This window comes from Phalacrocorax aristotelis, chromosome 5 (genome assembly GCF_949628215.1).
Source record: "Phalacrocorax aristotelis chromosome 5, bGulAri2.1, whole genome shotgun sequence".
Lineage (NCBI taxonomy): Eukaryota > Metazoa > Chordata > Aves > Suliformes > Phalacrocoracidae > Phalacrocorax > Phalacrocorax aristotelis.
Window position 1 is genome coordinate 11032073 of NC_134280.1, and position 27720 is coordinate 11059792.

Below are 27720 nucleotides of genomic sequence, written 5' to 3' on the forward strand. Positions count from 1 at the left end.
AACCCCGAGGGCTGGGAAGTCACGCTGAAAATCCATATGACTGTTAGAAGATGAAGACAGCAATATGGGATTTGTAGTAAAGATCATGCAATATGACCAAAGCCCTCACAATGGGAAATAGCACATGCATGGATGGCAGAGACAGTTTTTTCGCTGTAAGTAAAAACTCCAGCTGATGGGATAACCCAGCTGATGGGAAACAGGAGCGTCTGTCACCCACTGGAGCCGAAGGCAGCAGCCCAAGCCAGTGTATTGCAATTAACCCACACAGCTAATTAATTAAATCTAGCCTTGATAATGTTATCGAGGAGCTGCCTGAAAATGATCCTTTATGTCAAAGTCTATCTTTATATTCAATAAATCAGGACCCATCCTGACAAGCCATGCTCTGGTTTGGAGCATCTCCTTGCCCTCATCATTTCTCATGTAGTGAATTCTGCTGCAAGTTCCCAAACCGTGGGCTCAGCAGTAGAACCGTGCCCCACAGCAGCTTTGTGTTGGATTAAACTGTCCTGGAAAGAAACTGCATTTCAACATCCATCCTCTTTCATTTTTGGTCTTTTTCTCCTTTTCCTACTAGATGGCGCCTGCATGACAGGCGGGGACGAGCCCGGCAGCGCCAGCACGGAGCATCTCTACCAGGTCTCCTCCGTGAAGGGCTGATAAATGACGTTTTTCTCCGAAAAGCCAGGCAGCTGTGAAAGCGATAACCTGCCGGGAGCTGATTAGTGGCAGGAGGCCGTTTTTCCGGTAGTGCCACATTAACCGACCGACCTCCCCAGGGGGGGCAGAGGGGCCATCTAGAAGCTGAATCTCGGGTACCCTGGGTGTGCACAAGACCTGTTGTGCTGCCAGGGTGCTCAGGAGGATGCTTGGGCTGGAAGTGCCCATACAGAGCTGTGCAGCCACCTGCCCTCAGCCACATCCCACTTCAATAGCCTGGTCCATAATCCAGGTATTTCACTGGATCATCTGGCATTTGTGGATCATCTGTGGGAGACACGTAGCCAACGGCAGGGAGCAGGCAATCGGTGTGGGTGCAGACCCCCAGTTGACTTCAAGCACTGTACAGCCACCAATGGTGCCACACGGCCCTTGGGTGGGAGGAGGGCTGCAGGGTATCGCACATCCCTCCCCACCTGGGATACTCTGGGAGGGATGTGTCTTTGTCCTGCCTGCAACCTGCCCACAAGCTGCTCTCCTCTGCCTGCTCTCTCCTTGCAGCTCCATGAGGATATGGCCAGCTCTATCCCCAGCGCTGTCAGGATTCAGCATCACCCCCAGTTCTTTGAGATAACCACAGCAGTGTTGAGGGGCAACATGAGCTACTTCTTCTTCAACCAGTGAAGATGCTGTTTGTGCAACTCCAGCTTCACAGAGCCATCGCAGCTCCCTGTATGCCCATTTTTGCAGCCCCTGGCTCATTCCACCTGCACGTGCTCTATGTTTCACAACCATACTGAATTCATTTCTGCCCTCCGTGCGCTGGCAATAATTAACCACACATTATCAACTCCACCTTGCCTGCATTGTACATGCACCTTTCCAGCTTCTCAGCTCCTTTCTGGGCTCGGCAGTTTCCGTACCACGGGAACACATGCAAGTCCAGAGCACTGCACCAGTGAACCCACCTGACGCTCCTGTTGTACTTATAACCCAATTTCTCAACCCAAACAGTATCACTGGGCCCCAAGAAAGCAGCTTCCAGCCCAAAACACAGCCATGGAAAGGCCAGAGGAGGAGCTACTGCCCTGCCAGATAGGTTCGGTTTGCAAACGGTAAGTGCCACTCACTACCCCTGGATTTCAGGGTAAAGTGGAGCCGTTCCCCTGCCGTGACATTGTGGGCGACAGGGTTAGACAGTGTCCCCAATCTCTGCTTTTGTCATGATATTTGCTCAGGTGCAGCTGCTGCTGTCGCCACATCCACCATAGCCTCCAGCGCACACCAGCCCTGGGGCTGGCACATACACCTCCGTAATGTACCCAAGTGAGCTGGTGAGAGGGAAGCAGCTTGGGGGGCTCAGGGACCACTGTGTTGGCATCTGGGTACACTGATGCCCAGGCATGCCCTGGGACAGGGGAGGGCCAACCACCTTATCAATTAGGTGTGGAACAGGAGGCAAGCTGGCCCAGTGCACCCTTCCATGCAGCCACCTCGGATTACTCGAGCATCCCAGCAAGAGCCCCAAGACACAGCGTGGGAGGTGGGGGCTCCCCACAGCTCCCTGGCCTGGCAGCCAGGAGCTGCCGAGGTTCATCTGCTTGCCTGTGCCACGCTGTGCCGGCACATGGGCACCGGCGGAGCCTGCCAGCCCCGGCCCTGAGCAGATCCAAAGCAACTGCCCAGCCCTACGGTGGGGAAGGACAGGGAGGAGGGGATGCAGGTGGCACAGCCCCACCACGATGGGGGCATGGCCAGCTGGGCACGGGGACACAGATGGTGCTGCCGGAGAGCTGTGGCTCCGACCACGAAGTGATGGGCCAGGAAAGACAACTGCTGGGACAAGAAGGGTCCAGCTGACAAAGCGAAATCCCTTGCTCACACCCAGAAAGGAGAAAGAGGGAAAAAAACAGATAAACACGCAGAAACACCACCCAGATCCAGCATGAGTCTGGCACATTGGGTATCTCTGGGTAGAAGGGAAATGAAGCCACCTTGCAAGCCCACATCAGGTCACCTCATCAGAAAGATGGTTCCCAAGGGCGTTTCTTGAGCAACCAATAAAGCCAGGCAAGCACCAGGAGCTGGGGAGGCCTTAGTTTACTTACCAAGACACCTGCAGGAAAAATGGAGCTGCAGGACTCAAACCATCCAGCAAACAGATGGCCTGGACAGGGCTGGCGACAGGTTGAGAAGAGGGAGACAGGTGTAAAATGGTTGTTCCTTTTGAGGCGCTTCTTTGTGGAAAACCAGGATATTTTGGCAAAAATGATGGTGAAAAATCGCCAAAGTTTGATATTCTATGAAAAAGAAGTGAAATATAAAAAAAACCAAACCAAAACCCAGATTTCAGTGCTTCAGGATAAAAGAACCCCAGAGGACTGGTCATTACTCAAGGAAAGGATTGTAAACCTGTAACAGCAGCCTTGCCCCATGCAAGGGAAAGGTAGAGAGGCAGACCCACACTGCATGACCTCAGCTTCACAGAGACCTGAAAGATCAGAGGAATAATGTAAAATGAATCACAATGACCAAGGCAAACATGGCAATGACTATGGGTTCTATAAATAAATTAAAGGCAAAATTTGTCCTTCTATCCTTTACATAATGTGGGAGTGCAGGTAACAAGATACAGAAAGCACAGGAGAGTTCAATAATTTCTTTCCTTCAGTCTCCACAAAGGGCTGATCGTGGCATAGAAATTAAGTAATATTAAGATACGCATGAGGAGGCAGGGGCCACAAGAGGGAAGAAGGGTGTAAGAAGTAATCTGGGTCTCTTGGCTGCATTCAGTCACAGATGGACTTCACAGAAGCATGATGAAGTACAGATATCCCAATGATACTCCTTCTCCTAACCACGGCAGTAGGCTTTTTCTCCTCTCCAGTAGTCCCCAATACACAGGGAACTCACAGCATCTTGAAGTTGGCAGCTTGAACACCTCCAGCCTCGGAAGCTTTCTCTTATCCAAGGTCCTGGTGCCAGAAGCCACCAATGCAAGCTTTCCCCAGCAATCCCACATCTTCGATGAAGCCTCTCCAGGTCAGCAGGTTTCTGTATCTCTCACCCCATGCACGTGAGAGTGGATGTGAGAGGCAGGTAACCCCCCAAGCTGGTATGGTCCCAGCTGGCCTCATTTGCAGGCAGCACAGAGGCAGGAGGGGGGGGACATCTGCGGAGGACAGCAGTAAGAACGGGCTGAGATGGTTAAAGCCATGGCCAGCCCAGGAGAGGGGGAAAAAGTGGGGCTTGTTTCATCCCAGGAACACACATCTCGTGAGCAAGGCAGGCACAGAGAGTATGGCAGTCAGCAAAGATCAGCAGATTAGGAAAACCCTCCGAACTGCAGAGGTGGTGAAGCACGTAAGGCTCTGTTCAGAGGATCTGCACATCCCTCTGTGCAGCCTTCAAAAACAGATCGCACCAGCATCTCCCCAGCTATTCTGCGGTTCGGGGATGGCAAGACAATCCTTTCGGGTCCCTCTCCTCTGTGCTCCTCTCTTCTACTGAGTGACTGAACCAAAGCTCCAGAGGGATATTTTTTTTTAAATCCCTGTGGGATTGGCCCAGTGTTTTTGCCTGAAGACACTACTGATCATGCCAGCTCTTGGCAGCCTAAGAGCATGCTGCCGCCGGTCTATGGGAGCAGGGCCGCGCGGCTGCGTTCGGGGTGGTTGCAGCAGGACAACTCTTTCCCCGTGTGGGGGTAAGAACCATTATCTCATCCACACCCCGTGGAACAGCTTTTAAGAGCAAGTGCTTGGCCCCTGATAGCGTAGAGACAGGCACACCAAGCCGCACCCTCCCATTAAAATGAAACACCGGCTGGCTCTGAAATGTACTTATAAATAGAGAATTAAGGTCTGCCCTCAACTCCTGCCTGTAACGGATACCGTGTCCGCTGCAGCCCCGGCAGCGATGCCCTCCCGTCGGTGTGCATTTAACCCCGGCATGGCAGTGCCACCCGGGCGGGCTCGGTGGGGCCAGGGCTGGAGGGCTCACGGCTCCTGCACCCTCACCCCCGGGCCGGGCTGTGCTGGGCCGTGCAGTGAGCCTGGCTGTGCCGAGCCAGGCTGGGCCGGGTCGGGCCCAGCCGAGCCGTGCCGAGCTGAGCCGAGCCCGGGCGTGCCAAGCCGAGCCTAGCCGTGCCGTGCGGATGTCGGGCGGCCGCCGGCGGGCACATGGGCAGGAGGGCGGAGCCCGCGGCCTGACATCACCTCCCGGTTCTCCGCTACCGGACGGCTCCGCTCGCCCTCCCGCCGCCGCGCAGAGGTGAGCACCGCGGGGAAACGGGGCACGGCCGGGTTTACCCTTAAGGGAACGGCGCGGCGGGGATGCCCCACCACCGGGGCCCGGCGGCGGCAGCGGCGGCGCGGCTCGAACCCTGAGCCGTGGGGCCGCGCCGGACGTGGGGTCCGGGCCGGGGGTGGCTCGGCTCGGCTCGGCGGGGGGGCGCCGCCGGCGGTGCCCACTGCCCGGGGCTCCCCTGCCGCGGAGCGCTCGGTCCCGGGGCCCCGTCCTGCCGGCACCCCCCGGCCCCGGGAGCCCCGCGGCGGGGGTGGGGAGCGGGGCCGGTGCTGCCCCGCGGTCGGGCAGGGCCGTCTCGGCCCCCAGGGCGGTCTTGGCCGTGGCCACCCCGGTGCGAGCGTGGGGTTTGGGGCTGGAGCGAGGTCCGGTCCCGGCCAGAAATTTCCGAGGGGGCCGGTGTGTCCCAAAGCCGGGTGACCACAGGAAGACGAGGCCGGTGGGATGCTCGTCTGCGGGGCTGCAATGAGGGGTGTCTGCTGGAAGCGCTTTCCCGTGGCTGCCTGCCACGTCCCTGCAGGTACGGGAAAGCCCCTGGCACCGGGCACAAACCTGCCTGAAACGGGGCGGTTTCTGCTGTTCCGAGCAAACTCGTGATTTGGTCCGCTCGAGTGCAGTGGGGCGGCAAGGTACAGACAGATGCACACGTCGGGTTGTGTCCCTCAGAGAGCGGTTTGCACTTAGGCTTCACTTTCATTCTCAGCTCACCAAATGCTTTGGCGAGATGAGTGGTTTCTTCCCGCAAGGGAGAGATCAGCACTGAGATATAAAAAAATCTTGGGATAAATCTTGGGCAGGGCCCATGGTCCCTCAGAGGTGAGCAAGGAGCAGCCGTGTGGTTTCTGTACCGATGCAGGTGCTTATAAAGGTGCAAGGGTTGGACGCTCTATTGGGGGGACTTCAGCATTTGATCCGTGTCAGAGTAACGAAGGATGAAAGCTGTGAAGGAATCAGAGAGGTGACTTTGTAGTAGGACTGTCCCACAGGTGATGTGACCTGGGATGGGACTGTCCCTGTCCTTTGACCCTGGCCGGGGTGTAACCTCTGCCAGCGGGGTGCATGGGGCTGTGACAGCCCCTTTGCTGAACACCAGGGAGCTTGGGGGAGCACTCGTGTTCGTAATGCACCCTGCTGAGCCGAGCACAGGACAGACATGTACTGAGGACCCCAGATCATTTCCCTCGGTATATTCTAAATACAACCAACGCATGGAAAAATGCTTTCTGTGGCAAGAAACCAAAACTGAGAGACAGCGGGAGAGGAAGGCCATTGCCTACAGCATCAATACTCCTGTGGGCTGAGGAGATGGAGGACTAACAAGATTTAAATACTATATCAAGCTTAAGTTTTAAAATCACATTTGCTATGAAACAAATGCACAGTAATACAAGATCGCATAGTCACTGCACATATTTGATTTTCTCTGTAATTGTAAAGAAGAAAACGCTGATGTCTCAACAAGTCTTTGTTTTAAAAAAACAGAGCAAACCCCAGGAAAACATGCTTTTTGAAAGTATAATATTTTTTGTTTGTTTGCTTGCTTTGCTTTTTACTTTTGTTCTTGGTTTGTTTTGCTTTTTATTGTTAGGAACTAAGCTTTGACTGTGACCTTGTAACATCACACCCATAAATAGAAGCAAGTTTAGATTCAGGGGAAACACATTTTTTCCAATGGTGGAAGAAGTAGGCCAGCCATGCCGGCTCTCTTGAGAGGCGGGGAAGGCACTGGTAGCTGTGGTAAGAGATATCACATACCAAGAATTAAAACCCACCAATTTGTTATCTATAAGTTTACCGTCACTGATTAGAATTAACTTTCTGTCAAACCCACAATGGAGGCAAACGCTAATTATTTCCAGATCTTAAGTTACTGCTTCTTCATAGGGTAGTTTTCCCTGCAGCCCTACAGTGGATTAAGCAGCTTCCCATCTTCAGCTAAATTTAGGAGGAATGTAGATTAACTGAAAGGATAAAACATTTCGAAAGCACGTCAGTGACTTGGGAGCTTACATCCCGTTTCCAAAAGCCCTTAGGTACTTTGGGGCCTAAATCACTTGAACGTTTTGAAAATTTTGCCCAGGGTTTAAGGAGCTGAGACAGAAATTCCTCCCATCCTTTTTCCAGGCTTTCAGATTTTCAGTGACCCTTGATTGTGGTAACACTGCGTATGCATTTCCATTTAGTTCGTATGAATACACCACTGTAGTCTTTGAAAAAAATGTGTCCTAAGAGCTCCCCATGGACCGCAGGCTTCAAGAATCAGGGTCTGTAGATAACATGTCCACCACAAAAGTATGCTGGCATCAACCACTGATCATGTGCAAGCACTAATAGATACCAGCATGCATCACTTCAGGTCCTTAGGATAAATTAACTACTCAGCGTGAGGGTGCCCTTGCCAACAGTGGGTGCAGGAGGCAGCGCTCCAGCAAGGCCTGCTTTAAAAAAAAATATTAAAGACCATCAAAGAAGGATCCCAGATGGACGGAACCGACTTGATAGGCAGCATCAGCTCCCTCTGCAGCAGCCAGTGTAGCTTGGCGCAGGATGGCTCTCCTGAGCGGTGGTGAAGTACGTGGTATTTGTTCTCATCCAGCACACCGTGGGTCTCGCTAAGTCATTGGGGTCCTCGGGAAGGCATGTTGTGCACACCCACACACCAGACTTCCCTCATCCTAGGGGGAAGGTACCCCTGAGTTGGGAGCTTTTGCTGCTGCTTTATACCAAGGTGTTCTCCTTCCCAGATACCTCTCCTGCCCATCACAGCTGCTCAGCACGGCAGGTATGTCCTGGCATGCCCCCAGGAATATACTGTGCTCGGGGAAAACAAGGGCTATATTCACAAGGCAGCTTGATCACCATAGTCATCATCCTTCTGTGGTTCTTTCCTGGTGAAGCCACCAGCTGCCTTCTCTTGCTTTTCCTCCAGCTCCTCCCAGGTCAGTAACATGCCCTCTTCTTCTTCCTTTCCTGTTGGTCTCATCACCTGCTGCTTGAAGGACTGAAGAAAAGTAGATATGTAAAATAGATGGTCAGAACAGCGCACACATGGCAATACGTTAGCAGCTTGGAGCCCCTCAACAGAAGGGACTAGGGGAATTCACGTCCCCGGGATGACCAGCAACACCCCTGCCAGTGCAGGGGAAAAAGTGAAGCAAGCCGGCTCTGCTCTCCAGGATGTTGGACCGAAGACACATTTCTGCCAGACACAGGCAAACATCCAGGGGCAGGAAGGGGAAGGCAGAGTGCTGTGGGGTCCCAGCATCTCAGGGCAGTGAGTTGACTTTCAGTGAAGAGCATCTCGCTCCCACCCATCTGGATCCCTGGACAGGGCCACTTGGTCAGCTGGTCGCGTTTGCCCCATCTCTCCCAGTAGCTTCCCAGGAGCTGCTGGGAAAGGCAGACAAGGCAGAGTGTGGCCCTATACCGGCTTCGTTGCCTTTCCTGGGCAGAGCACCATGTTTTCACGGCTGTGCATATTCAGGGCTGGCTCAGAGCTGCCTCCATGCACTTGTGTGCTGTGCCTGTGCTGCGAAGGAGGAAAGCAAGAGATCAGCAGGAGCTGGGCTGACCCCATGCCATCGGCTGTGTCTTCCCTCCTCCCCGACCTGCCTCCTGGGCCATCTTCTCCCAGCGTGTGGTCCTATGCATCCTCTGAGTCACCATGAGAGGAAAAAATCAGAAAGATGAGGGAGTGCTGATCTTGGAGACCCTTCTAACAGGCGCTGCAGCACGGGAATAGCCAATCCAAACATTTTCATGCACACACAGTGCAATTCCTCTGCGTCTTTCCTGGAAAGAAATAAAGAGGTTTTAAACAGCCAGATCCTGCCAGCTCCCTGTGGTGACTGCTGAAGTCAGGTCTCACCACCTCCAAAGCCCTTGAGCTCCCAGCAGAAGGGCACACGCTGCCTGGTGAAGAGCAGGAGACTTTCCCCAGCTCAGTTCAGGCAGGAGCACTTTCTCCCATCATGTCTGGCCACAAGGCTTTATTAGATCTATCTGAGAACCTTTCACCACCCGGGGTTTTGGCTGCTTCCCTGCTCTCCCTGCACTTCAGGGAGGGAAAGGCTCAGAAATGGGTAAGACATTGTGAGATGGTCATTAATGTGATAAGAGCAGCAAGTGAATTAAGACCCCAAAAGAAAGCAAGAGAGGCAACATAAGACTTAAGTACAGCACCTGAAGTTGTTGTAAACTGCCTCTTTATGTCACTAAAGAACTGTGAGATGATAAGCAGGGCAAATAACCTTCTTATTCAAAGTCCTGTGTGCTATGTCAGCATCAGCATTGCTCTACCAAAACCCCATCTTGCTCCAGGTCTGTGCTGTCCACAGTCTTACCATGAAACCCCTGGGCTTCCCAGACTTTTGGATTCCCATTTTATGAAGTTTTGTTGCAGGGCAGGTCCTTCTCAGGCCTCTCATTACTCTATCAAGACAGCATATCTTTTTGCAGAAGAGCAGAGGAAGCTTTTTAAACAAGGACTTTGCTGCAGAGAAGTGGTAACTGCAAAGGGGGTCACCTTGCCTTTGGAGATAAATTTGGGGGAAGAGAGTTTGGGGCTACCTATGGCGGAACCTGTTGGTAACTTTGCCTAAAAGTATATAGTTTTGATGGAAAGAGCAAGCCAAAAGTTTGTTTTCCAGTTCCATATCATAGGCAGGTGACTTTTCTGCTCATCATTGATGTTGCCTGTTTAACCTTGGGAAGGGAAACTGTCCCTGCAAAGTGACCACAGACGGATGTATTTCTATAGGAAAACTAGCCAAATTGTCTGAGTTTGTGTGGGAAAAAGAGACTATTTTGCCCCGTCACAAATTCTGGTAGCCCTTTCTCATCTGCTTTCCCCTGTTTTGAAAGATGTTTTTGAATTTTGGTCATGGTGAAGAACATTCCGTGGTCAGGGACATGCCTTTGGCTTCACTGCTGGCTTCCAAAAACAACATCCTCAATATTTATCAATGTTTAAACCAGAGGGTGTACGGAGTGGGGAGGGTCAGTTCCTGTCAGCCCGTGTTTTCATTAGTGGGTGATGGAGTTGGGAGGCACATACTGAATTTGTAGGTGACACTGAGCTGGGAGGGACTGGAAATGTTTTAGAGGAAGAGAGACTATGAATTAAAGATGGTGACAAACTGGAGAGATGGTCTGAAAAAACAGGACACGTATTATGTCCTGTGTGGTAGGACAAACTGACTGTGTGGACAGCGGGTGAGCGACCGGCCAGGCAGCGGCCCTGGGGAGCCAGAGGACAGGGTGATGGGCACCATGGACCGTGAGTCAATAGCGTCGTGCGGTTGTGCAAAAGCAAACAGTGTGTTAGGATGAAGAAAGAGAAGTGGAACACTGGGGAAGCGGCATCTCCGCTCCGGACGGTGTATTTTAGGGGCTCAATTGGAAAATGCATTTCTGGGCATCCTCCAAAAAAAATGAGAGCAAGGAAGAGAGGCTGAGTTGTCGGACACTCAGCAAATAGCATGTCTGAGGAAAGAATTGAGTTTCACTCGTGCAGGAAAAACTGACGGGACACATGAAACCTGTTCTCATAATGCCAAATGTGTCTGCAGAGAAGGAGGGGGCAAATCGTTTGCTGTGTCCTTTGAGGGTAAGAGAGGAAGTGGTGAGGTTAATTGGATCAAGAGATAGAGGGGAGAAAGCTGGGCTCTGCAGGAGCTTATGGAAGTTGTTTTAACAGATAAACACCTGATAAATGAGCTAATCAGATAAACACCTGCCCTGGGGCAGGGGGAGGGATGAGGACCTGTGAATGCGAAGTGCAGTGGGGTGGGGAGCTGGAGAGCGGTGGCAGGGGGACATGCAGCAATCCGGAGAGTCCATGGCAGGTCTGGGGACACAGCAACCCCAGGAGCCCATGGCAGGTTTAGGGTCACAACAGTCCTGTAGGTCCCACAGCAGGTCTGGGGTCACAGCAACCCCACAGGTCCCATGGCAGGACTGTCCCCACCATATCGCAGGGGTCAGCCTCAGCACCCAGCAATGCCTGCTCGGGGCAGGACCAAGTCCCCCAGGGCAGGTCCCTGTCCCGCCTCCCCATTCCGGTGGTACAGGTGCTGGGTGAACAGCCCCCTCTGCCCCATGGGCGAAGGGGCCGAAGGACAGTGGCAGTGGGAGCCCGGTTCCCAGCATTTCCTCATTCTCATGGCCTGGCTGGCGTCCCGGGTAGGTTTGCAACATGGCTTGTCTGGCTGAAGTAATACCAACGGGTGATTTATTCCTTTAGCCAGTTCCTGGTTTGCGCTGTTGAGGAGTTAACTCTGCTTTGGAAAGAGAAAGAGGGGAAGGGACAGTAAGCCTCATCTCCCCCCAACCCTTCCCTTGCCTGCAGAGCAGAGGGGTTATTTCCCGTCAGCCTGGGCAGGACTGAAAGCTCTCTTGAAATATGCATCAGAGCTGGGCTTAAAGCAGCTTTGGATAAGCCCTTTTCTTACTTAAATCTGTTCCAGTCCCAGCAGGTACATGGTACTTGCTTTGCTTCTCAGAGGGACCCTCTGGGTGTGGGAAAGAGACTTAAATGTTTTCTTTTCCCTGGAAACAAAACGGCTGTAGCCAAAGCGTGAGTATTTCTGCTAACAGCGAGACCTGAATGGAGACTTCAGGTGCTGAATGCTACTCTCCAGCTGGGGCTTCTCGAGGGTTAACACAGCAGGAGATAATGGCAGGCACAGCACCGAGCAGAGGGCTCAGCAAACAGAAACAGTAAGGCTTCAGCTTTATGGTTCAAAGGTCCCTCCATGCAAACTGAAAGTCACCTGGGGGCAGAGATCACCCCTGTCCCTCCAGTCTCTGTGTTTGTGGGACCATGCTCCATGGAGCTGGGTGCCAGCCGCAGCTGGCAGAGCCCAAAGGGACTGTCCTGGTGCAGAAAGTGGGGCATTCCTCTGCAATGACTTGACCAAGGGCTCTACTACATCATATGAATCATATGATTCATCTGGCAGCTTGCTGGTCTTTCAACCAATGTGCTTATTAGGGGATGTAGGTAATAATCATGTGCTTTATCTCAAATAACCCCCAACACAGAAGCACAGAGGAGGCTGTGTGATGACCTGCACTGGGTTGAATCCACAGCTACTCGAGACTGAGTTGTGGTCAGTCTAAACAAAACCGGGCCTTGGAGGAAGACACAAATGTGGTTGTTTTAGCCAAGGTACCGCTGGCTCAGAATCTATACATGAGGCTGAGCTCAGAGATGACCTTTAGTGCAAACAGGAGCCAGTTTGGTTGCACTGGACAGGACCATTACCTGGAGCTCCTTATGAGATTGTTGCCCTGTTCTTCAGCACAGTTTGACTCAGTGATACGTTTAAGACATTGCTTTTTTTATTAGAGCTATTGTAAAACTAAGTTGTCTTTTATCTGTTAAATCTGAATAAAGCAGTGAAGTAGTTCTTGATTTTTTTTTGCCAGAACTGAAGTGAAGCCCATGCCTTGCCACCACAGGTCCATCCTTCAGGGTCTGCAACTCAAGCACGGCCAGACTGCAAATTACGGGAACCAGCTAGGCTGTCCTCTTGTACCAGAGGAAGGGAAAGGGGCCTGAAAAGATGGTCTCGGTGTTAAGGACTTGGTAAAGGATATCAAGGTCTTCCCAGGCAAACTTGCTGGAGTCCCATTATCGTTAGTATCTCAGTCCCCTGTGTCTGTCAAAAGAGGATAATGACTGTGCTGGCTCTACGTTAGCGGTGGGGGATGATCTGCTTGGCAGATTGACTGCTGTGAGCCCAGAGACACCTGAGCAGGCTCCTGCAGCCTGGCTCTATCCAGAATGGCTGTCCTGCTGCAAAACCTGAGTGAGGCCACTCAGCGTGGGCAGAGAGGCAGAAAAAACATGTTTGCCTGGAACTGAGCCTAAGCTAACAGCCTCTGCCAAGCCTCAGGTGCAAAATACATTGAATTATCCGTGTTTTTCTTCTGAGAGAGCCCCTCCCTCCCTCTGCCTGGGCAACAAAGATTTGACTGCTTCGTTTCACCCAGCTTTTGTCTGTCTGATCCCATTCTTTGGGGCAGGAGTGGCCTTCTGGCCAGTTTTGGTAGGGTGCCTGGCAAAGCAGAGCTCCCTGTCTTGCCTCTTGCCCATCACTGCTGTTGTCCTGCAAATAATAGCAGTAACTGGAATGCAGTCATTAAACTGCACACAGGAACAAACATGCTAGAGATGGACATAGCATCCCCATGCAGTGATATAAGGGTGTCATTAATAGTCTAGCTGAAGGGCAGCTTTACATTGTATTAGATATTTTAATTAGGGAACTGCTTCCCGGTTAGGACTGAAACTAATTTACTTCCACTGGGCTGTGCTTTAAATCACCTTGTATCTTCCTCAGTAAGAAACCGATCTCCTTGAATTGCACATGCCATAACTCAGCAGGGGTAGTTTCCTTGACAGGGAAGATCAATAAATGAAGTTTATCTAAGGCTGCAGCATGCTAAAGATTTGTCCAAGCACCACAGTATTCACTTTGGCCTCCTCTGCCTCCGGGTGACTCCGCAGCATCCAGGCCACAGTGCTACGCACTGACTTCGGGTGGGTTGACCTTGCCATAAAGAATTAGCTTTGGGAGGGGGAGTTTTAAGCAGGTAACACATTGTTCATAGGTGCAGAAAAAGCAACATGGACATAGTAAGTCAGGAGGCAGCAGGAGTGGGGCGTCTGTGTGCTCCACAGAGATACAGAAGTGAAAAAAAATGTTCCTAATCAGACACTCCGTTTCCAGGCATCTGCTAGGCAGAGACCACAGTGTTTGTCTTGGTGAAATGCATTTACAGTAAAAGAGGGATTTTCTTCTCCTTCCTTGGGAGGATTTCAGTGCATGGCACTGATGGCAATGCAACCTACGGTGGCAGACAACAGCTGGCGGAGGGGACTGAGCTGCCCTCCCACCAACAGCTGTGGAGTGGGGACGGGTCCTGCTCCAAAGCCCCAACAGTCAAAGTACGACTGAAATAACCACACCAAAATCTACAGAAACATTTTGAGGCTTCTTACCTTTTAACTATCCTGCTGACTTCAAAGGCCATTTAATGCCGTCACCCTTTTTAATCAAAATAACTGGAGACAGCAAAGCTGTTTATCTCCAAACATTGCCAACATCTCTCTACATGTTCTGTGGCAGTTACAGGACAGAGAAAACACATTACAAGAAAATTTGCTTGCAGCAAAATTCACATCCCTGTGGGAGCACGGAGAGAGCTTTTGAGGTGCTTTAGATTGATTATAAAATGAGTCTGAGGGTAACAACTGCTTTGTCACCCTGAATGTTGATTTCTCTGCCTTGGCTGAGAGCCAGAGATGCATCTCTCTGTTTTGGGATAATATTTTGTGTGTACAGGTGGTGGAAAAAGAGGAGGGCTGTAGGAAAAATCACTCATTAGGCTGAACAATAGCGTTGGCCCTAGAACAAATAGTTCTGGCCATGAATAAATTTAAGTGGAGCAAGAAGGTTTCTAAAAAGTAAAGTAGTGAGCTTTTGATAAAGCATCTGATAGAAAGGGGCCAGAAGGAAAACCCCAACATCTTTTCAGATACAGCTGCTTTACTTTACGTTAGAGGTTTTGCAGTACAGCTGCTTGTGGATGAAGACGGCTGGTCTGTCTGTATTGCTCTCCACCATTCCCCTTGACCTGAGCTCCACTTGTGAGGTTGCTCTTGACCTGGAGAAATCCCAGGCATTCCCTTCTCCCTCCTCACTGATGTGTTTCTCTTCCAAGCTGACAGCCCTTGTCATCTCTCTCACTCTTTCCCTATGGCCCTCTTCTAGTTTTATTCCCTCTTTTACTGCAGTGGAGTGAGCAGAACTGCACTGTGCAGTTCAGTGTATGGATTTATACAGTGGTATAGTAGTGTTTTCTGTGTTGTTTTGTATGCCTTCCCCACTAACTGCTGGATGAAACATCCCAGTGACTGTGATACACATAGAATATACCTAAGGCAGGGTTATGTGCCCAGGCAACAGCCTGGGTTAACACATCTGACACAGCCAGCATCACCAAATCAGCCTTGAAGCACACAAACCCTTCTGCAGGTCTGGAACAGAAGCAGAAACCTTCAGAGTGAAGTATGAGTAATTCTGAGTTTAACAGGACTCTTACTCACCTAAAGCGTGAAAGAAAGTCTACGTGATATGTGGTGAGCAGAGGAGAGGTGTTATTAAAGGGGAGACATCATCGTGCCTTTCTTTGGCACTTGTTTTCTTCTGAGAGCACTTCTTCCATGAACACGCGTCTTTGGTCTCTGGGACAGGGGGATGCTTGGTGACAGGCAAGGAAAGCAGCCAGACTTCTGCCATAGAAACAATATTGTCACCACAGCCGTGCTTTTTGTACCCAGAACAGTGAATTATAGTTTCAAGGTCCACGTGCTGAAGGTGTTTTGTAGGCTTTCCATGAGAAGCAGGACTAAGAGATCATGGTTGCTTTGTGAGAGATCTTTTCCCCCAGTAACTCAGGCTCTGTTTGATGTGTGCCTGCCAGGGAACACCAAGCTGGTATTTTCAGATCTTTTTTCCAAGTGGTTTTAACAAATTTACAGCTCATTAAAGTATAGATATAGTTAGAGGGGGTTATGCCCATAGGCAGCTCCTGCCATGTGTCAGTAGTGAATTTTGGTGCTCAGGCACTTTGAATGAGGAGATCCTTCTGCAGATTCTTCTCAATAAAGGTTGACCCACAAGCTCCATCTTATCAGTATTCACTCCCTTTCCCAGATCACTTATGAGCATGTTGAAAAAGCACAGATCCTCAGGGAAATCCCTTGATAGTCTCTTTCCATTATGAAAATTATTTATTTCTTCTTATCCTTTGTTTCCCAATGGCAACTATTCATGCAGAAGTGCCCTTCTCCTTTGCACCACTTCTGCTCCAATCCCAGAAAAGCCTTGGGTGATGGACATTTCCAAAAGCCTATGAAAAACACAGCCTATGCCAGGGACCAGGTCACCCCATCAGAGTGGTCACCTTCACTTTCAAAGACCTTGACTAGCTATAAGGCAAGACTGTACTCCATCAAAACCAAGTTGTCTCAGTCCCCAGTTTGTTAATTATGGTCTTTATTATAATCTCTACCAGTGTCCCCAGTACAAAAGCCAGATGTCCTGGTGTGTAAGTTCCCTGGGCCACCTCCTGAGCCCTTTAAAAATTCTTTAAGAGCAAATTTGCCATTCCTTAAGCTTGAAGGCAGATTTGAGCCGCTGGTGGCACAGCCCATGAGTAGCCTGCCAGTTCCCTGCCCGAGTTTCATCAGTCCTCCAGGGCTGGCTGGTGTGCTGCCTGCGAGTGTATTGATCTGCTTAAAACCTCTCTGTGGCCTCAGTGTCTAATCTGTTTTAGAGAGCATGGTGTTACAGGGCAAAATTCATTAATGTTTGTAAAGCTCATCAAGATCTTTCATGAGCAAATCCAGTCATGATTTAATATTTTTTTTTAAATGTCACGAGTAAGTTCTCAGTATTCATTGAAAAGCTGAAGCAAACAGCGTTTGCCAGACCCAGATATCAGAACAGGAAAAAGCTGCCACTTTTCGTTTACCACTTTTAGGACACTTTTATTTCAGCTTAAACTCCCTGCCTTGATTCTGCTCCTCCAGATCAGAAGCCACCCCCCAGCTCTCCCAAATGTGGGCTCAGGGATCCCCATGGACCCCTGGCCCTGGGTTTTTCAGAAGATGCCTGCTGTCTCCACGGGCCTCTGAGAGTTGCTGGTCCTGGACACTGTTAGGATTGTGCTGGCAGCATGAGATGCCAGCATGAAGAACAGCAAAGGATGGATGAGTGCTGCGAGCAGGTATTGGATCACACAAACAAGGGAAATCTTCCTAAAACCCTTTGCCTTCGACCCAGTGTGGTGTTTTGTCCCCCTCCAATGGTGCTTGTACATTACTGCACGCTTGCTGGTGGGTTTGGCAGATGTGTCCTGGGCTACTGGGACCAAAACCACGTGTACTTCTGTTCAAGTGGCCTAAGTGGCATTTTTCCCCATGACCACAGATGTGGTCTGGGTCTCGGCAAGAGCTTTACAATGAACTTGCATTTCTCTTTGTTTTTCCTGCCAGGATGTCCCGAGGAGACATGGCCAAACCCCTCCTGGGCCGTCAGAGCACAGAGGGTGACCCCAGCATCACGCCTGCGGCCGGCCGCACCATCGGGGTGCTGGGGAGCGGGGACTTTGCACGGTCGTTGGCCATCCGCCTGGTGTGCTCCGGGTTCAAGGTGGTGGTTGGCAGCCGCAACCCAAAGCGCAAAGCCGGCCTTTTCCCTTCTGCAGCAGAAGTCACCTTCCAGGCTGATGCGGTGAAGAAGACGGATGTCATTTTTGTGGCAGTTTTCAGGGAACATTACTCCACCCTGTGTGACCTGGCTGATGTGCTGGTGGGCAAGATCCTGGTGGACGTTAGTAACAACACTGAGATCAACCATCACAAAGAATCCAATGCCGAGTACTTGGCTTCCCTGTTCCCAGCCTGCACCGTGGTCAAGGGGTTTAACGTGGTTTCTGCGTGGACGCTGCAGTCAGGTGCCAGGGATGGAAATAAGCAGGTACTGTTTTCTTCTGACAAGGCTCAAATCCCAACTGTTTCAGCAGCTGAGGTCTGGCAGCACTAGCAAATGGCCTTAAGGTCTAGGAAAAGGGGTCTGAGTGCTGGCTGTGGCGCCCAGAGACCACCCCATAGCTCCTGCATTTCTTTGCTCAGAAATGAAGTATCCCCACTTACCACACACTCTGTAGTGTTTGGAGCCTCTGCCAAAGTGAGAAGTATTCTTTGTCTGTTTATCTAAACACAGCCAGTAAAACAAACTGGCGGTGCACACATGAAAGGAAACTTGTCCAGGAGAGAGGTCTTTGGCAGCCAGGGTAAATCCCCATCAGAAAGCTTGCCTGGAAGCATGATGCTTAGTGCAATAATGTAGGCTTCCTTTAGCACAGCACCCCTCCTGACACATTCGTTCCCAGCAGCCCAATCTCTCTTTGCCCTGTGTGTATCTTTCTGTTCGTTGCAGGTTCTGATTTGCTCAAATAACCAAGAAGCCAAGCGCACGGTAGCAGAAATTGCTCAAGTCATGGGATTCACCCCTGTGGACATGGGCTGCATGTCATCAGCCTGTGAGATCGAGAACGTTCCCCTGCGCCTCTTGCCAGCCTGGAAAATCCCCATCTTTTTGGCCCTGGGGCTCTTTCTTTGCTTCTTCACTTACAACCTGATCCGGCAGGTCATCCACCCTTACATCAGGGAGCAGAAGAACAAGTTGTACAAGATCCCCATTGAGGTGGTCAACACTACGCTGCCATGCGTGGCCTACGTCATGCTGTCTCTCGTCTACCTGCCCGGGGTGCTGGCAGCCTGCCTGCAGCTCTACTATGGCACTAAATACAGGCGCTTTCCAGATTGGCTCGACCAGTGGCTCCAGCACCGAAAGCAGATTGGTCTCCTCAGCTTCTTCTGTGCAGCTTTGCATGCCATGTACAGCCTCTGTTTGCCCATGCGCCGCTCCCACCGCTACCAGTTAATAGAGACAGCTGTCAAGCAGGTAATGTGGGTACTCTTCAGATCAGCACCTGTAGTAATCTTCTACACACATCCAGATGTTGGGTAGCAGGCTTAGTATCTTGGCCTTTGCATTCACTTTCCAAAGCATGTGTGGGAGAGTGGGAATAAGCTGTTATCTCTATGAGCACTTCTTCCACGAGGCAACTGCACACCACATACTGGGCATGCACCCATCTGCAGTGAGGACCAGCCATGTTAGCACGGTGTTGCCCATGCACTTACAACCAGGGCTAGAATCAAAATCCCCCGTGCCATTGCTCCCCCGAAGCACAGACAAGTCTTTGAAACCAGCCTTGCCCAGCACCTGGCATGTCTGAGACTAGGACAGAGGCAGGAAAAATGCTAGGAGAGGAGAAATCCAGTGGTGGAGGGAGCAGAGTTCCCCTCAACTTTTCTCTCTATAATTTGGGAGATCCCTGTTTGCTCACACTGATGTTCACAGTAGGTGCCTGGTGGAGTGACCAAGTCACAACCCTGCCGGCTTTTGAAGGAGGTGTGTCCTCATCACAATGTGCCTCCAGGAGTTTAACAAAATGATGGTGAAGAACTGGTCATAGTCTAAGAGCACGAGGAAATGGAAAAGGGCTTTATTGCCTTATTGAGACTCTCAGCAGTGTTTATCCAGTGTGAGATTGCTACCTCCAGGCAATTCAGCCAGCTCTGTTACCCAGCACTGCCACAGCAAAATGATTCTGCCCTTCTTATGCCCCTGGCTTCTCACTGCTCTGCCCTGCTCCCTCCTGGGATGGCACAAGCTTTGTGCAGCTGAGCGGGGAACCTGCTCAAGGAATTGTCCGGTAACCAGTCCGCTTTCTGCGCTGGGATATTTGCCCAAGTGATTCCACATGCCTGTCCCAAGAGAGAGGAGGGAAGGGGCCGTGGGGGCAGCAGGGAGCGGGACAGCTGCTTTCGGCAGCAGTGCCTGTTCAAAGTATCTGTCAAATGTCACCCTCAACCTCCCTGCTCCAGCCTTAAGCAGGTTCTTCTCGATTGCCACAGTCACACATTAATCTCGGGCAAGCATCCTGTGCTCATTTCCCCTTTACCTTCTGTTTTCTAGCAACATCTTTGTTTAGTAAATTAAACCCATTTAATGGGCTAAAGAGGATGGTTCTAAATGTTGCTCTTTGCCATGCAGCATAAAACCCATCTTCCCTTCCATTAGCATGAACAATTTCCCCCCTAAATGCACTTAAAAGGAAGGTTATTAGGAGACTACTGCATATTCAAGGATCTGTATTTGTTTTCATGGCTTTAAACTGACTTCTCATTCTAATTATCATTCCAAATGCGATTTTGGGGCTTGCTGCCGTGGTTACAGGCTGTGGGAACTGAGAGCATTCAGCAGTTCTTCCCAGCGGGCTTCAAATCTGGTCTAGCTTGGCCAAACAGCAGTGGGATAAAAGAGCATTTTCACACCTCCCAGAACACAGGGGCAAATAGTGCTAGAGGTGTGAATAGGACCCGGTGTTCATCCAGGAAACCTGCTTCCAAAACCAAAATTAATACAGATAAAATTCAGTTCCTCTATTCCTAAGCACTCCGTTTTAACAAACCTTCATTGTCATGCCAGGCTATGGAGAAGAAGATGAATATCTGGGTAGAGGAGGAAGTCTGGAGGATGGAGATTTATATCTCTGTTGGAATAATTGCCCTGGGCTTGCTGTCGTTACTTGCCATCACTTCACTTCCATCCATCGCAAACTCTCTCAACTGGAGGGAATTCAGTTTCATTCAGGTAAAGTTGACATTTGCCAATGCCAGAGAGTGATTTTGCAGTTGGAGCCGGCCCTCACACAGACCACGGAGGGCAGAGGTTGACCTGCCATTCCAGCAAGTCCCTGCTCTGGCATGGCCACCGCAAGCTGCACACCAGTATCAGGGGCAAGCCCTGGCCCTCCACACCCCCATGCACCCCAGAGCGGTGGAGCCTCTGCCTGGGGATGACACTGAGTGGTGATGGCAGGGCAGCGGGATGTGGTATGTCCCAGGGGGGCTGCGCTGCTCTCACCAGGGCTCGACCAGTCTGTGGAGGGTGCTGCTGTCTCAGAGGGAAGGGAAAATGTAATGCGTCATGGGCATCCACTTGAGGATTAGCAGCAGGCTTTGCAGGAATCTTTAATGTCTTGGCTGAAGTTCTTTCTCACCCTGCATTTAGCAGCATTAGTTAGAGATCCTGAGAGAAAAAACAGCCTGGGCTTTGGCTGCATGACACCCTCTGCAGAGTCCTTCTTTCCCCCTCTGTGCCCATAAGCAGCGCTGCCAATCACAGCTAAAAACCCCCTGAAGTCACACAAGGCAGAAAGGCAGAAAGCCTCAGGGTCATTTTGAGAGCTCAGTGTTGTTCCCTTCCATGGGCAAGATCCCCCTTGGAGCCAGTCGTGTGTCGGTCAGGCACAACATGCCAGAGATGCTGCAGGGAGTTTGCACCAGGCTGGGGAGGGCAGGCAGGTAACCCACCACAGAGAGCTGCCTGCGGGACACAGATCTGCCCTTGTATTTCAGGGAGAATGAGCTTATGAAAAGACAACGGTTAGGAAAGAACCTGGGAGGATGGCGCAGGGGGAAGTCAGGTTTGGCAGAGCTTGCATGTACCCAAATATTCAATAGACAGGTTTGAAAAGGTCTAGACTGGTCTATAAAAATGCCAGAGCTCAAGAAGAATTGGGTGTGGTTTCAGTGAAAAGTCTGTGTCTGCTTCTAAAAGGTGCATTAGGAGTACAGGGGTAATTTTTCTTTCTCCAAAGTCATTCAGTGGTTCAGGAGCCTTCTTCTCGCTTGCAGTGAGGTCCAAGCTCCCAAGGGCCAAACTCCCACCACATGGGACATTCGCAAACCCCAAACTCAGGGGCTGCAGCACTCTCAGGGATATGCTTGGAGCCAGGCTTAGGACTAATAATGGGGATAGCCAGGAATGAACCTTCAGATGTTCCCTGCACATTAGAGCTCAGTTTGAGGCCAAATTCCACCCACCATGTCACTGTTGTATCCCATAGTCCTAAAACCCCTTGTTACTTGTGTCTCCTATATCACTGCTGCTTAGCATGCGCCAGGCTTCAAGTCCCGCTGCAGTGACCCGTGTGGCAGCCCGACACACGTGAGCCTCCGTGGGACCCCACCCCCCCACATATCTCCCCTGCGGAGCCTCCCCCGTGCATCACACCTACCCCTTCAAAAGGGGAGGGCAGGGTTCAGGGATGCAGAGGTGAATATCTATCATCCAGCCTCTCCCGTTGGAGCTCTTCAGCGGCGTATAAATAATTCAATATTCATTAGAGCAGGAGTTTGAAGCCTGCTCCACTGCTTCCCCCACAAGTGCCCTGATCACCAAACGAGCAAGTCAGTTTGCCTTTTTTCCTCTCTTGCTGTGGGCTAGTGAATAATTATTTACACGGAGTAGAAGAGCCTCACCAGGGGAGCTTGACCTCAAGAGATCGTCCTTCCGGGAGAAGGGAGACCTGGTTTTAAACCTCTCTTTCAGATCGGACAACAGGAGCATATTAGTTCTTGCCATCATGTCTCAGGGGAGGGCTGCAGCCACTGGGACGTTGGATAAATCAATCCTGGCTTAGGCATCTCATACCAGGAATCCCAAATGAAGGGAAGTATCTCCTTGCAGCCTGGAAGGAGGCTTTGAAACCCCCTGCTTTTCCCTTTGGCTCCCCAGGCAGCCTGGCAGCTATCCTGGCGCATGCTGGCGGTGCGTCGTGTAATATCTACGTTGTCGCAGCAGGTAGTGCTGCTGCCTCCTACCAGTGTGTGTAACACGATTCTTGCATCTGCCCTTTGGGACCCTTTCCCGCATCTTTCTAAGGGTATGTTAGTGCTGGGACAGGACATATACATGATGCTTGGCTCCAAAATAGCTCTTGGCTGCCCCACATGGGAACCGGCTGGCTTAGTTCATGGAAAGATACTCTTTCCCTATTTTTGTCCGTGTGGGATAAAGCATGACAGTGTGACACGAGCTCCCAGCTGATCACATGCAGGAGAGGCACAGCCAGCATTGTGCCCTACTGTGGAAATATCATGTAAAAAGAGCAGGCTGCAAATCTCTTAGCACATTAGCTTCCATTTTTATTTTTTTTTAATGAAGCCTCTCTTAAATTATTTACGCTTCAATAAGTTGGTGATACCTTTCTTGAGGAAATTAAGAGCAGGTACAACTACTGCTCCTAGGCTCCAGAAGTTAACATTCAAGCAGCACAACGTGATCCTCCCTGAATTAATGCACAGCGGCACAATGTAAATATGAGGGGTGAAGCACAAGGCTGCTTTCTCATGTATTTGGGATGTCTAGCACTTGACGCTTTTACAGTGCATCAGAAGCATCATGGCCTCCTGTGCCTGGGAAAAGTGAAAGACAGGGAAAAAGGAAAGCGCAGCCATCCCAACCACATGTCTCCCAGAAAATGCAGCACTTCATTGCCATCTCAGTTGAACTGGCTAGCGTGTTTGAGACGCTCTACCAAAAGCCACATTTGAGAGAGGGCTGGGGCTTGTTACAAATCCAGGGGCCACTTTAGTCCCCTCCTTACCTGGACCTTCCCAAGTCTGACGTTTCCCAGCAGCAGTCTGTGCACCTATATTAGTGTCATGGGATACTGTCATGCTCTTAAAATACACATCTGTTGCCTGGTGGGCTGAAAATCCCATTTGTATTGATGCTGAGGTTTTAGAAAAGAACAGTTAATTTTTATAGTAGTTCCTACACATACAAAAATGTCAATTAAATATAGTTAAATTGGATACAGTTCCCCTATACGTCCAGTTTTGATTAACAGAAAATGTACAGGATCTAGACACCGGATAACACGAATGATTCATACGTAAGTCAACTTACAGGGGACATTTTTAATGTTCCCCAGTGATTACAAATCAACTCTAATTGGCTGAGAAGTAAAAATGTGTATGATTGCCTTCCCACCCTGAGTCGTCCTCCTGGAATTTGAAGGTTGAATTGACCTGGTTTCTTTCTTAGCTCACGTATCGCAAGATATAAAGAATCTGTCATCAGACCTTTTCTAACCTTCCTGTCAGCGAAGTGCGAACCAGAGCCACTTCCACAGAGCTAATGACTTCATGGGACTGACGGCAGCAGAAGTCAGAAACGTATTTGGGTCAGGAAGGGGCCGTTGGCTTTGGATGCTGCCCTGACATTTCTAAATGAGCCACATGCGACTGAATCACCTTCGCTGATGCATGACAGGGAGCCTCAAAGACACTAAGGAGATGGGGGAGATATAAGAGTTAATACAGAATAGAAGATATGTACAAAGCCTGCATTAGGAAGATACCATCTTCATAGAGCCGTCTTTCAGAGGCTTTTAACACAACCCTGCATGGGTGGTGGTCCCATATTCCCCATGCTGTGACAGTGCAAAAGAAACCCCTGCCACTGTTTAAAACAAAAAACCAAAAAGGTTTCATAGCCAGAAACTGCACTGAGAGGATAAACAAGAGCATAGCCTCAAAAGTCAGTGTGGTATCAGGGCTGAGCACGCTGGCAAATCAGTCCCTGTGGGGTGCTCAGTAGGCTCTGCATTGTAGTGTTCTGAGTATTTATTGAGCTGTATATACTGAGACAAGCTGCAATCAGCACAACTTTGGTCTGTTGTGCGCTTATAGATCAACCTGTACCTGACTGACAACTTGTCTGGTGGGTGCAGCTGTGGGACCCTGCTGACCACAGGTCCTTCTGCCAGCTGATGGGATTGGGACACCCCTGGGCACCCTGGTCTGCCCCAGCACCCAGGCTTTCACCAGACAGCCCCTTGTTTGTGTTAGGAGTAGATCATCCCATTGCTGCAGTCTGAGGAGCTGCCAGTGCCTGCTTCCAGCTGCTGCCAGCTTATCCACGTGTTTTTTGCCAATTAGCTTTTTTGTTTCATGTGCCCCGCCGTCTGCACGCAAAGGTGGGTCACTGAGCGCCTGTGATGGTTCGTCACCTTTTGTCCTACTAATTTCCACTCCTGCTCTCGCCTGGTACCAGCAGCAGTTGAAAGAGGAACAAACTAATTATCTCCAGCTCTTGACATCTCTGCCGTGCACAGAGCCCTGCTTGGGCTGACTCCAAAATCACCCTCTGCCCAGGGCAGTAAGTTTCTGCTGCCCTCAGACTTCACTCTGTCCCCTTTCCCCCTGCCCTGTTTTACATCTCTGCTCTGCCAGATGAGTCTCAGGCTGGTACTTCTAGCCTTTTGCCACTGAGGGATGTTATTGCCTGCTGGAGAGACGCTCAGAGTTGGTAAATGATGGATGAGCTATGGGTCAACTGCGATCACGGCATATTCCAGCAAACTCCTCCTTAATTTTTCAAGTGAAACCAATCTTGACCCTGTTTGGGTTTGCTGCTTGTTACCACTTTGGCTTAGGAATTGGACGTGGCTTTTGGTAAGAATGATGGCTGTCCCTGAAAAAAAGGACAGATGCAGGGATGCATGCAGGGCTGAGGTTCAGCTCACAGGTCTGCTCCCGACTCCAGGCACGACCTTGAGTAACGCTAAGCTGTAATACAGAGAAGAGAGTTCCCTAACTTGGCAGGGTGTTGTACGGGTGAAATCTTGGCAGGGCTCAGTGACGCCCACATGACTGCCTGATAGGTGCTGTGAAAGTGAAGTACCTAGATCTGGCAGCACGTTTCAGAGCTCTCCTTCCCTCTCCTGCCCAGTCCTCTCAGCTGCCTAAATGATGAGCTCTGAAGGTTAGAGGACCCTTGGTCTAGTTTGTTGGTAACAACATGGTACATTTTTAAAAGTTGTCTGGGTTTTTAAGTAGTTTCCCAACAATCAAAAACAGGAAGGGATGCTTTGAATTGAGTAGTTTTCCAGGTGAGATTATTTTTCCCAGAGAAAATTATGAGTCCTTCCTCCTGTCTTGCCCTGGTCCCTTATTTCCCTGCTGTGTCCTCATTCCTGGGCATACCTTCAGGATGACAGTGTTTCTTGCTGATCTCTGACTATCTGCACCACTTTGACTTGTAAAGGCTTCCTTGATGTTGGGTACATCAGCAGCAAAATTTTCCTTGTCCAGGCATCTTGAAATTTGGTCATTATTGCAGGCTTAGACCGAGCATTTGAAGTAGGGCAGCAGAGCAATATGTTTTTCTTTGACAATACAGCAGCAAAGGCTTGCACTTAAGATGCCTCTGTGAGTGAGCGCCGGGCTCCTGCTCAGTGCCAGCCGGCAGCAGGAGCTGGCAAGCTCGGGAGCCACCACCTCTGATGCTGGCAGGAGACCACCAGTGAGGAGACCACAGTTTCAAACCCCTCTTGAGAGCAACCTAAGAGGGAAATATTCAGGCCAAGTGTTGTCTCCGTGGCTGCTTGGGAGCCAAGATCTCAGCTGAAAATGGGGGAAATTCTTGTCTGCAGAACACAGACTGTGTTCTTGCTGCCTCCCTGAGTGGATAAAGTGACTTGACTCCCCATCTCAAGGACTGACTTAGTCCCTCGTAGAGCCTGATGGTCTGGCTCACAAACCAACACAGATCTCTAGAGCAGAGAAGGAAACCGTTCAGGGCTGTTGCTCACCTCAGACCAGAGCACTTCTGTCTCCACAATCTCATTTTCCTGTAGATGACAGCAGTTACCTGAAGGTGTCTGCTCTGTGCGAGGCTACAGCTTCACCGACTTCTGACGGTGCCAACTGCTGGTCCAGAGCCACGATGCTGATGCTTCACCCCACTGGTCAGCAGCCTCTTGCCAGCCACAGACCAGCAGGCAGCGGAGCTGGCAGCTGCAGCTCGGGAGGAGCATTTGTGAGCTGCCTGCGGTTACGTGCTCGGCAGGGGCTGGGGGATGCTGCTTCGCATGGAGGCAGGAGCCCACCTCTCAGCCAAGTTGGCAGCATCTTCTGGGAAACTCCTGCTGTGTTTCTAATATCACACTTAACCTCTGATTAGAGAAAGAAAAATGCAGTCTGGCACACTACCCGGGAAAGGTTTCCAGTCGTATTTTATTCTGTCCAAGAAACACAGGAATACTCATTGCTTTCTCTATGCTATGTACACTTACAGGACAGAGTAAAGTAACATAGGAAAGTAGACAGGCACGAGGTCCTCTGCTAACTGGTATGTGTTTCTCTTCCTTTTAGTCCACCCTTGGATTTGTTGCCTTGGTAATCAGCACTCTGCACACACTCACGTACGGATGGTCGAGGGCCTTCGATGAGAACCAGTACAAATTCTACCTGCCTCCGACCTACACCCTCACGCTGCTCGTCCCGTGTACTGTGATCCTAGCAAAAGTTGTCTTCAGTTTGCCCTGCATCCAGCAAAGACTTCTGCGAATCAGGAGGGGCTGGGAGAAGGGGAGATATGTGAAGTTTGTTCTGCCCAGCGCAACAAGCGGGGAGACCTGTAGCAATGTCTAGCAGGGCCCCGGCTGTGACGGAGGATTTCAAAGCACTATCAACATTTCTATAAATGTGTTCCTTTTTCTTAAATATATGTATGTTTTGGTATAATTGTATTGTGGGTAAATAATAAAATTTGGTGACTTTAGATAATGGATGACCATGAAAGTAGTTTAGACAGTAATAGTTAAACTATATTGCTGATTTGCTAGGACAATTATTGCCTTAAAAATGACTGTGAAAGCCAAGCTAGCAGCACTGATATACATGGGAAACTGATGGACTCTATTAGTCAGATCAGTCACTTCAGGTGCTGGCTGGCAGCTCCCCGCACCAGTACTTCTCGGCTGCTTCCCTACCTGCTTTCATAAATTTCAATGCCTTTTTCTTTTTTAATATGAAGTAGCATAGATTTTCTGGGTTTTGTGACAGCAAAGATGTCCTGCCTCTTGAGTGTCTGGATCAATCAAGGCAGTGCGGTTTAGAAAGATGAACTGTCTCTGGTTTTGGTCCCCTCAGTGAACTCTACGGACAAGTAAGAACAGCACTATTCATGTTACGTAGCATCTGCAGATTTTACTAAAAGCATCCAAACCTGACAGTAAGTCCAAGTATTGCTGTTCTGTCAAACACAGACAGCACTTCTGGTCCTGTAAGCTGTGCCTGGCGCACATTTATAAGCTATGGAAATAAAGCACCTTTTCCAGCAGTATAAAAGCATTTGAAGAGAGAGGTGTCCCTAATATCACACATGTGGTCTGCACTGCTGGCTCTGAGATGACAGCTGCTGCTGCTGCTGCATGTTCTGTTTTACTAAGCCAGAGTTCCAAGCA

At 50.3% G+C, this 27720-nt stretch overlaps 1 protein-coding gene across 4 annotated transcripts; it reads left to right on the top strand.

Moving 5' to 3' along the window:
* The first annotated feature begins 1562 nt into the window (after positions 1 to 1562).
* STEAP3 (STEAP3 metalloreductase) lies at positions 1563 to 27040 on the top strand. Of its 4 annotated transcripts, none has more exons than XM_075092929.1 (5): positions 1563 to 1778; positions 17039 to 17522; positions 17985 to 18512; positions 20106 to 20270; positions 26627 to 27040. In XM_075092929.1, the coding sequence occupies exons 1-5, from the start codon at positions 1723 to 1725 to the stop codon at positions 26903 to 26905; spliced, it is 1512 nt and encodes a 503-aa protein (XP_074949030.1). In that variant the 5' UTR covers positions 1563 to 1722; the 3' UTR covers positions 26906 to 27040. The 4 variants fall into 4 exon arrangements, with proteins under 4 accessions (XP_074949030.1, XP_074949029.1, XP_074949032.1 ...); XM_075092928.1 differs by lacking the exon at positions 1563 to 1778 and adding an exon at positions 4507 to 4935; XM_075092931.1 differs by lacking the exon at positions 1563 to 1778 and adding an exon at positions 11061 to 11151.
* The last annotated feature ends 680 nt before the right edge of the window (positions 27041 to 27720 follow it).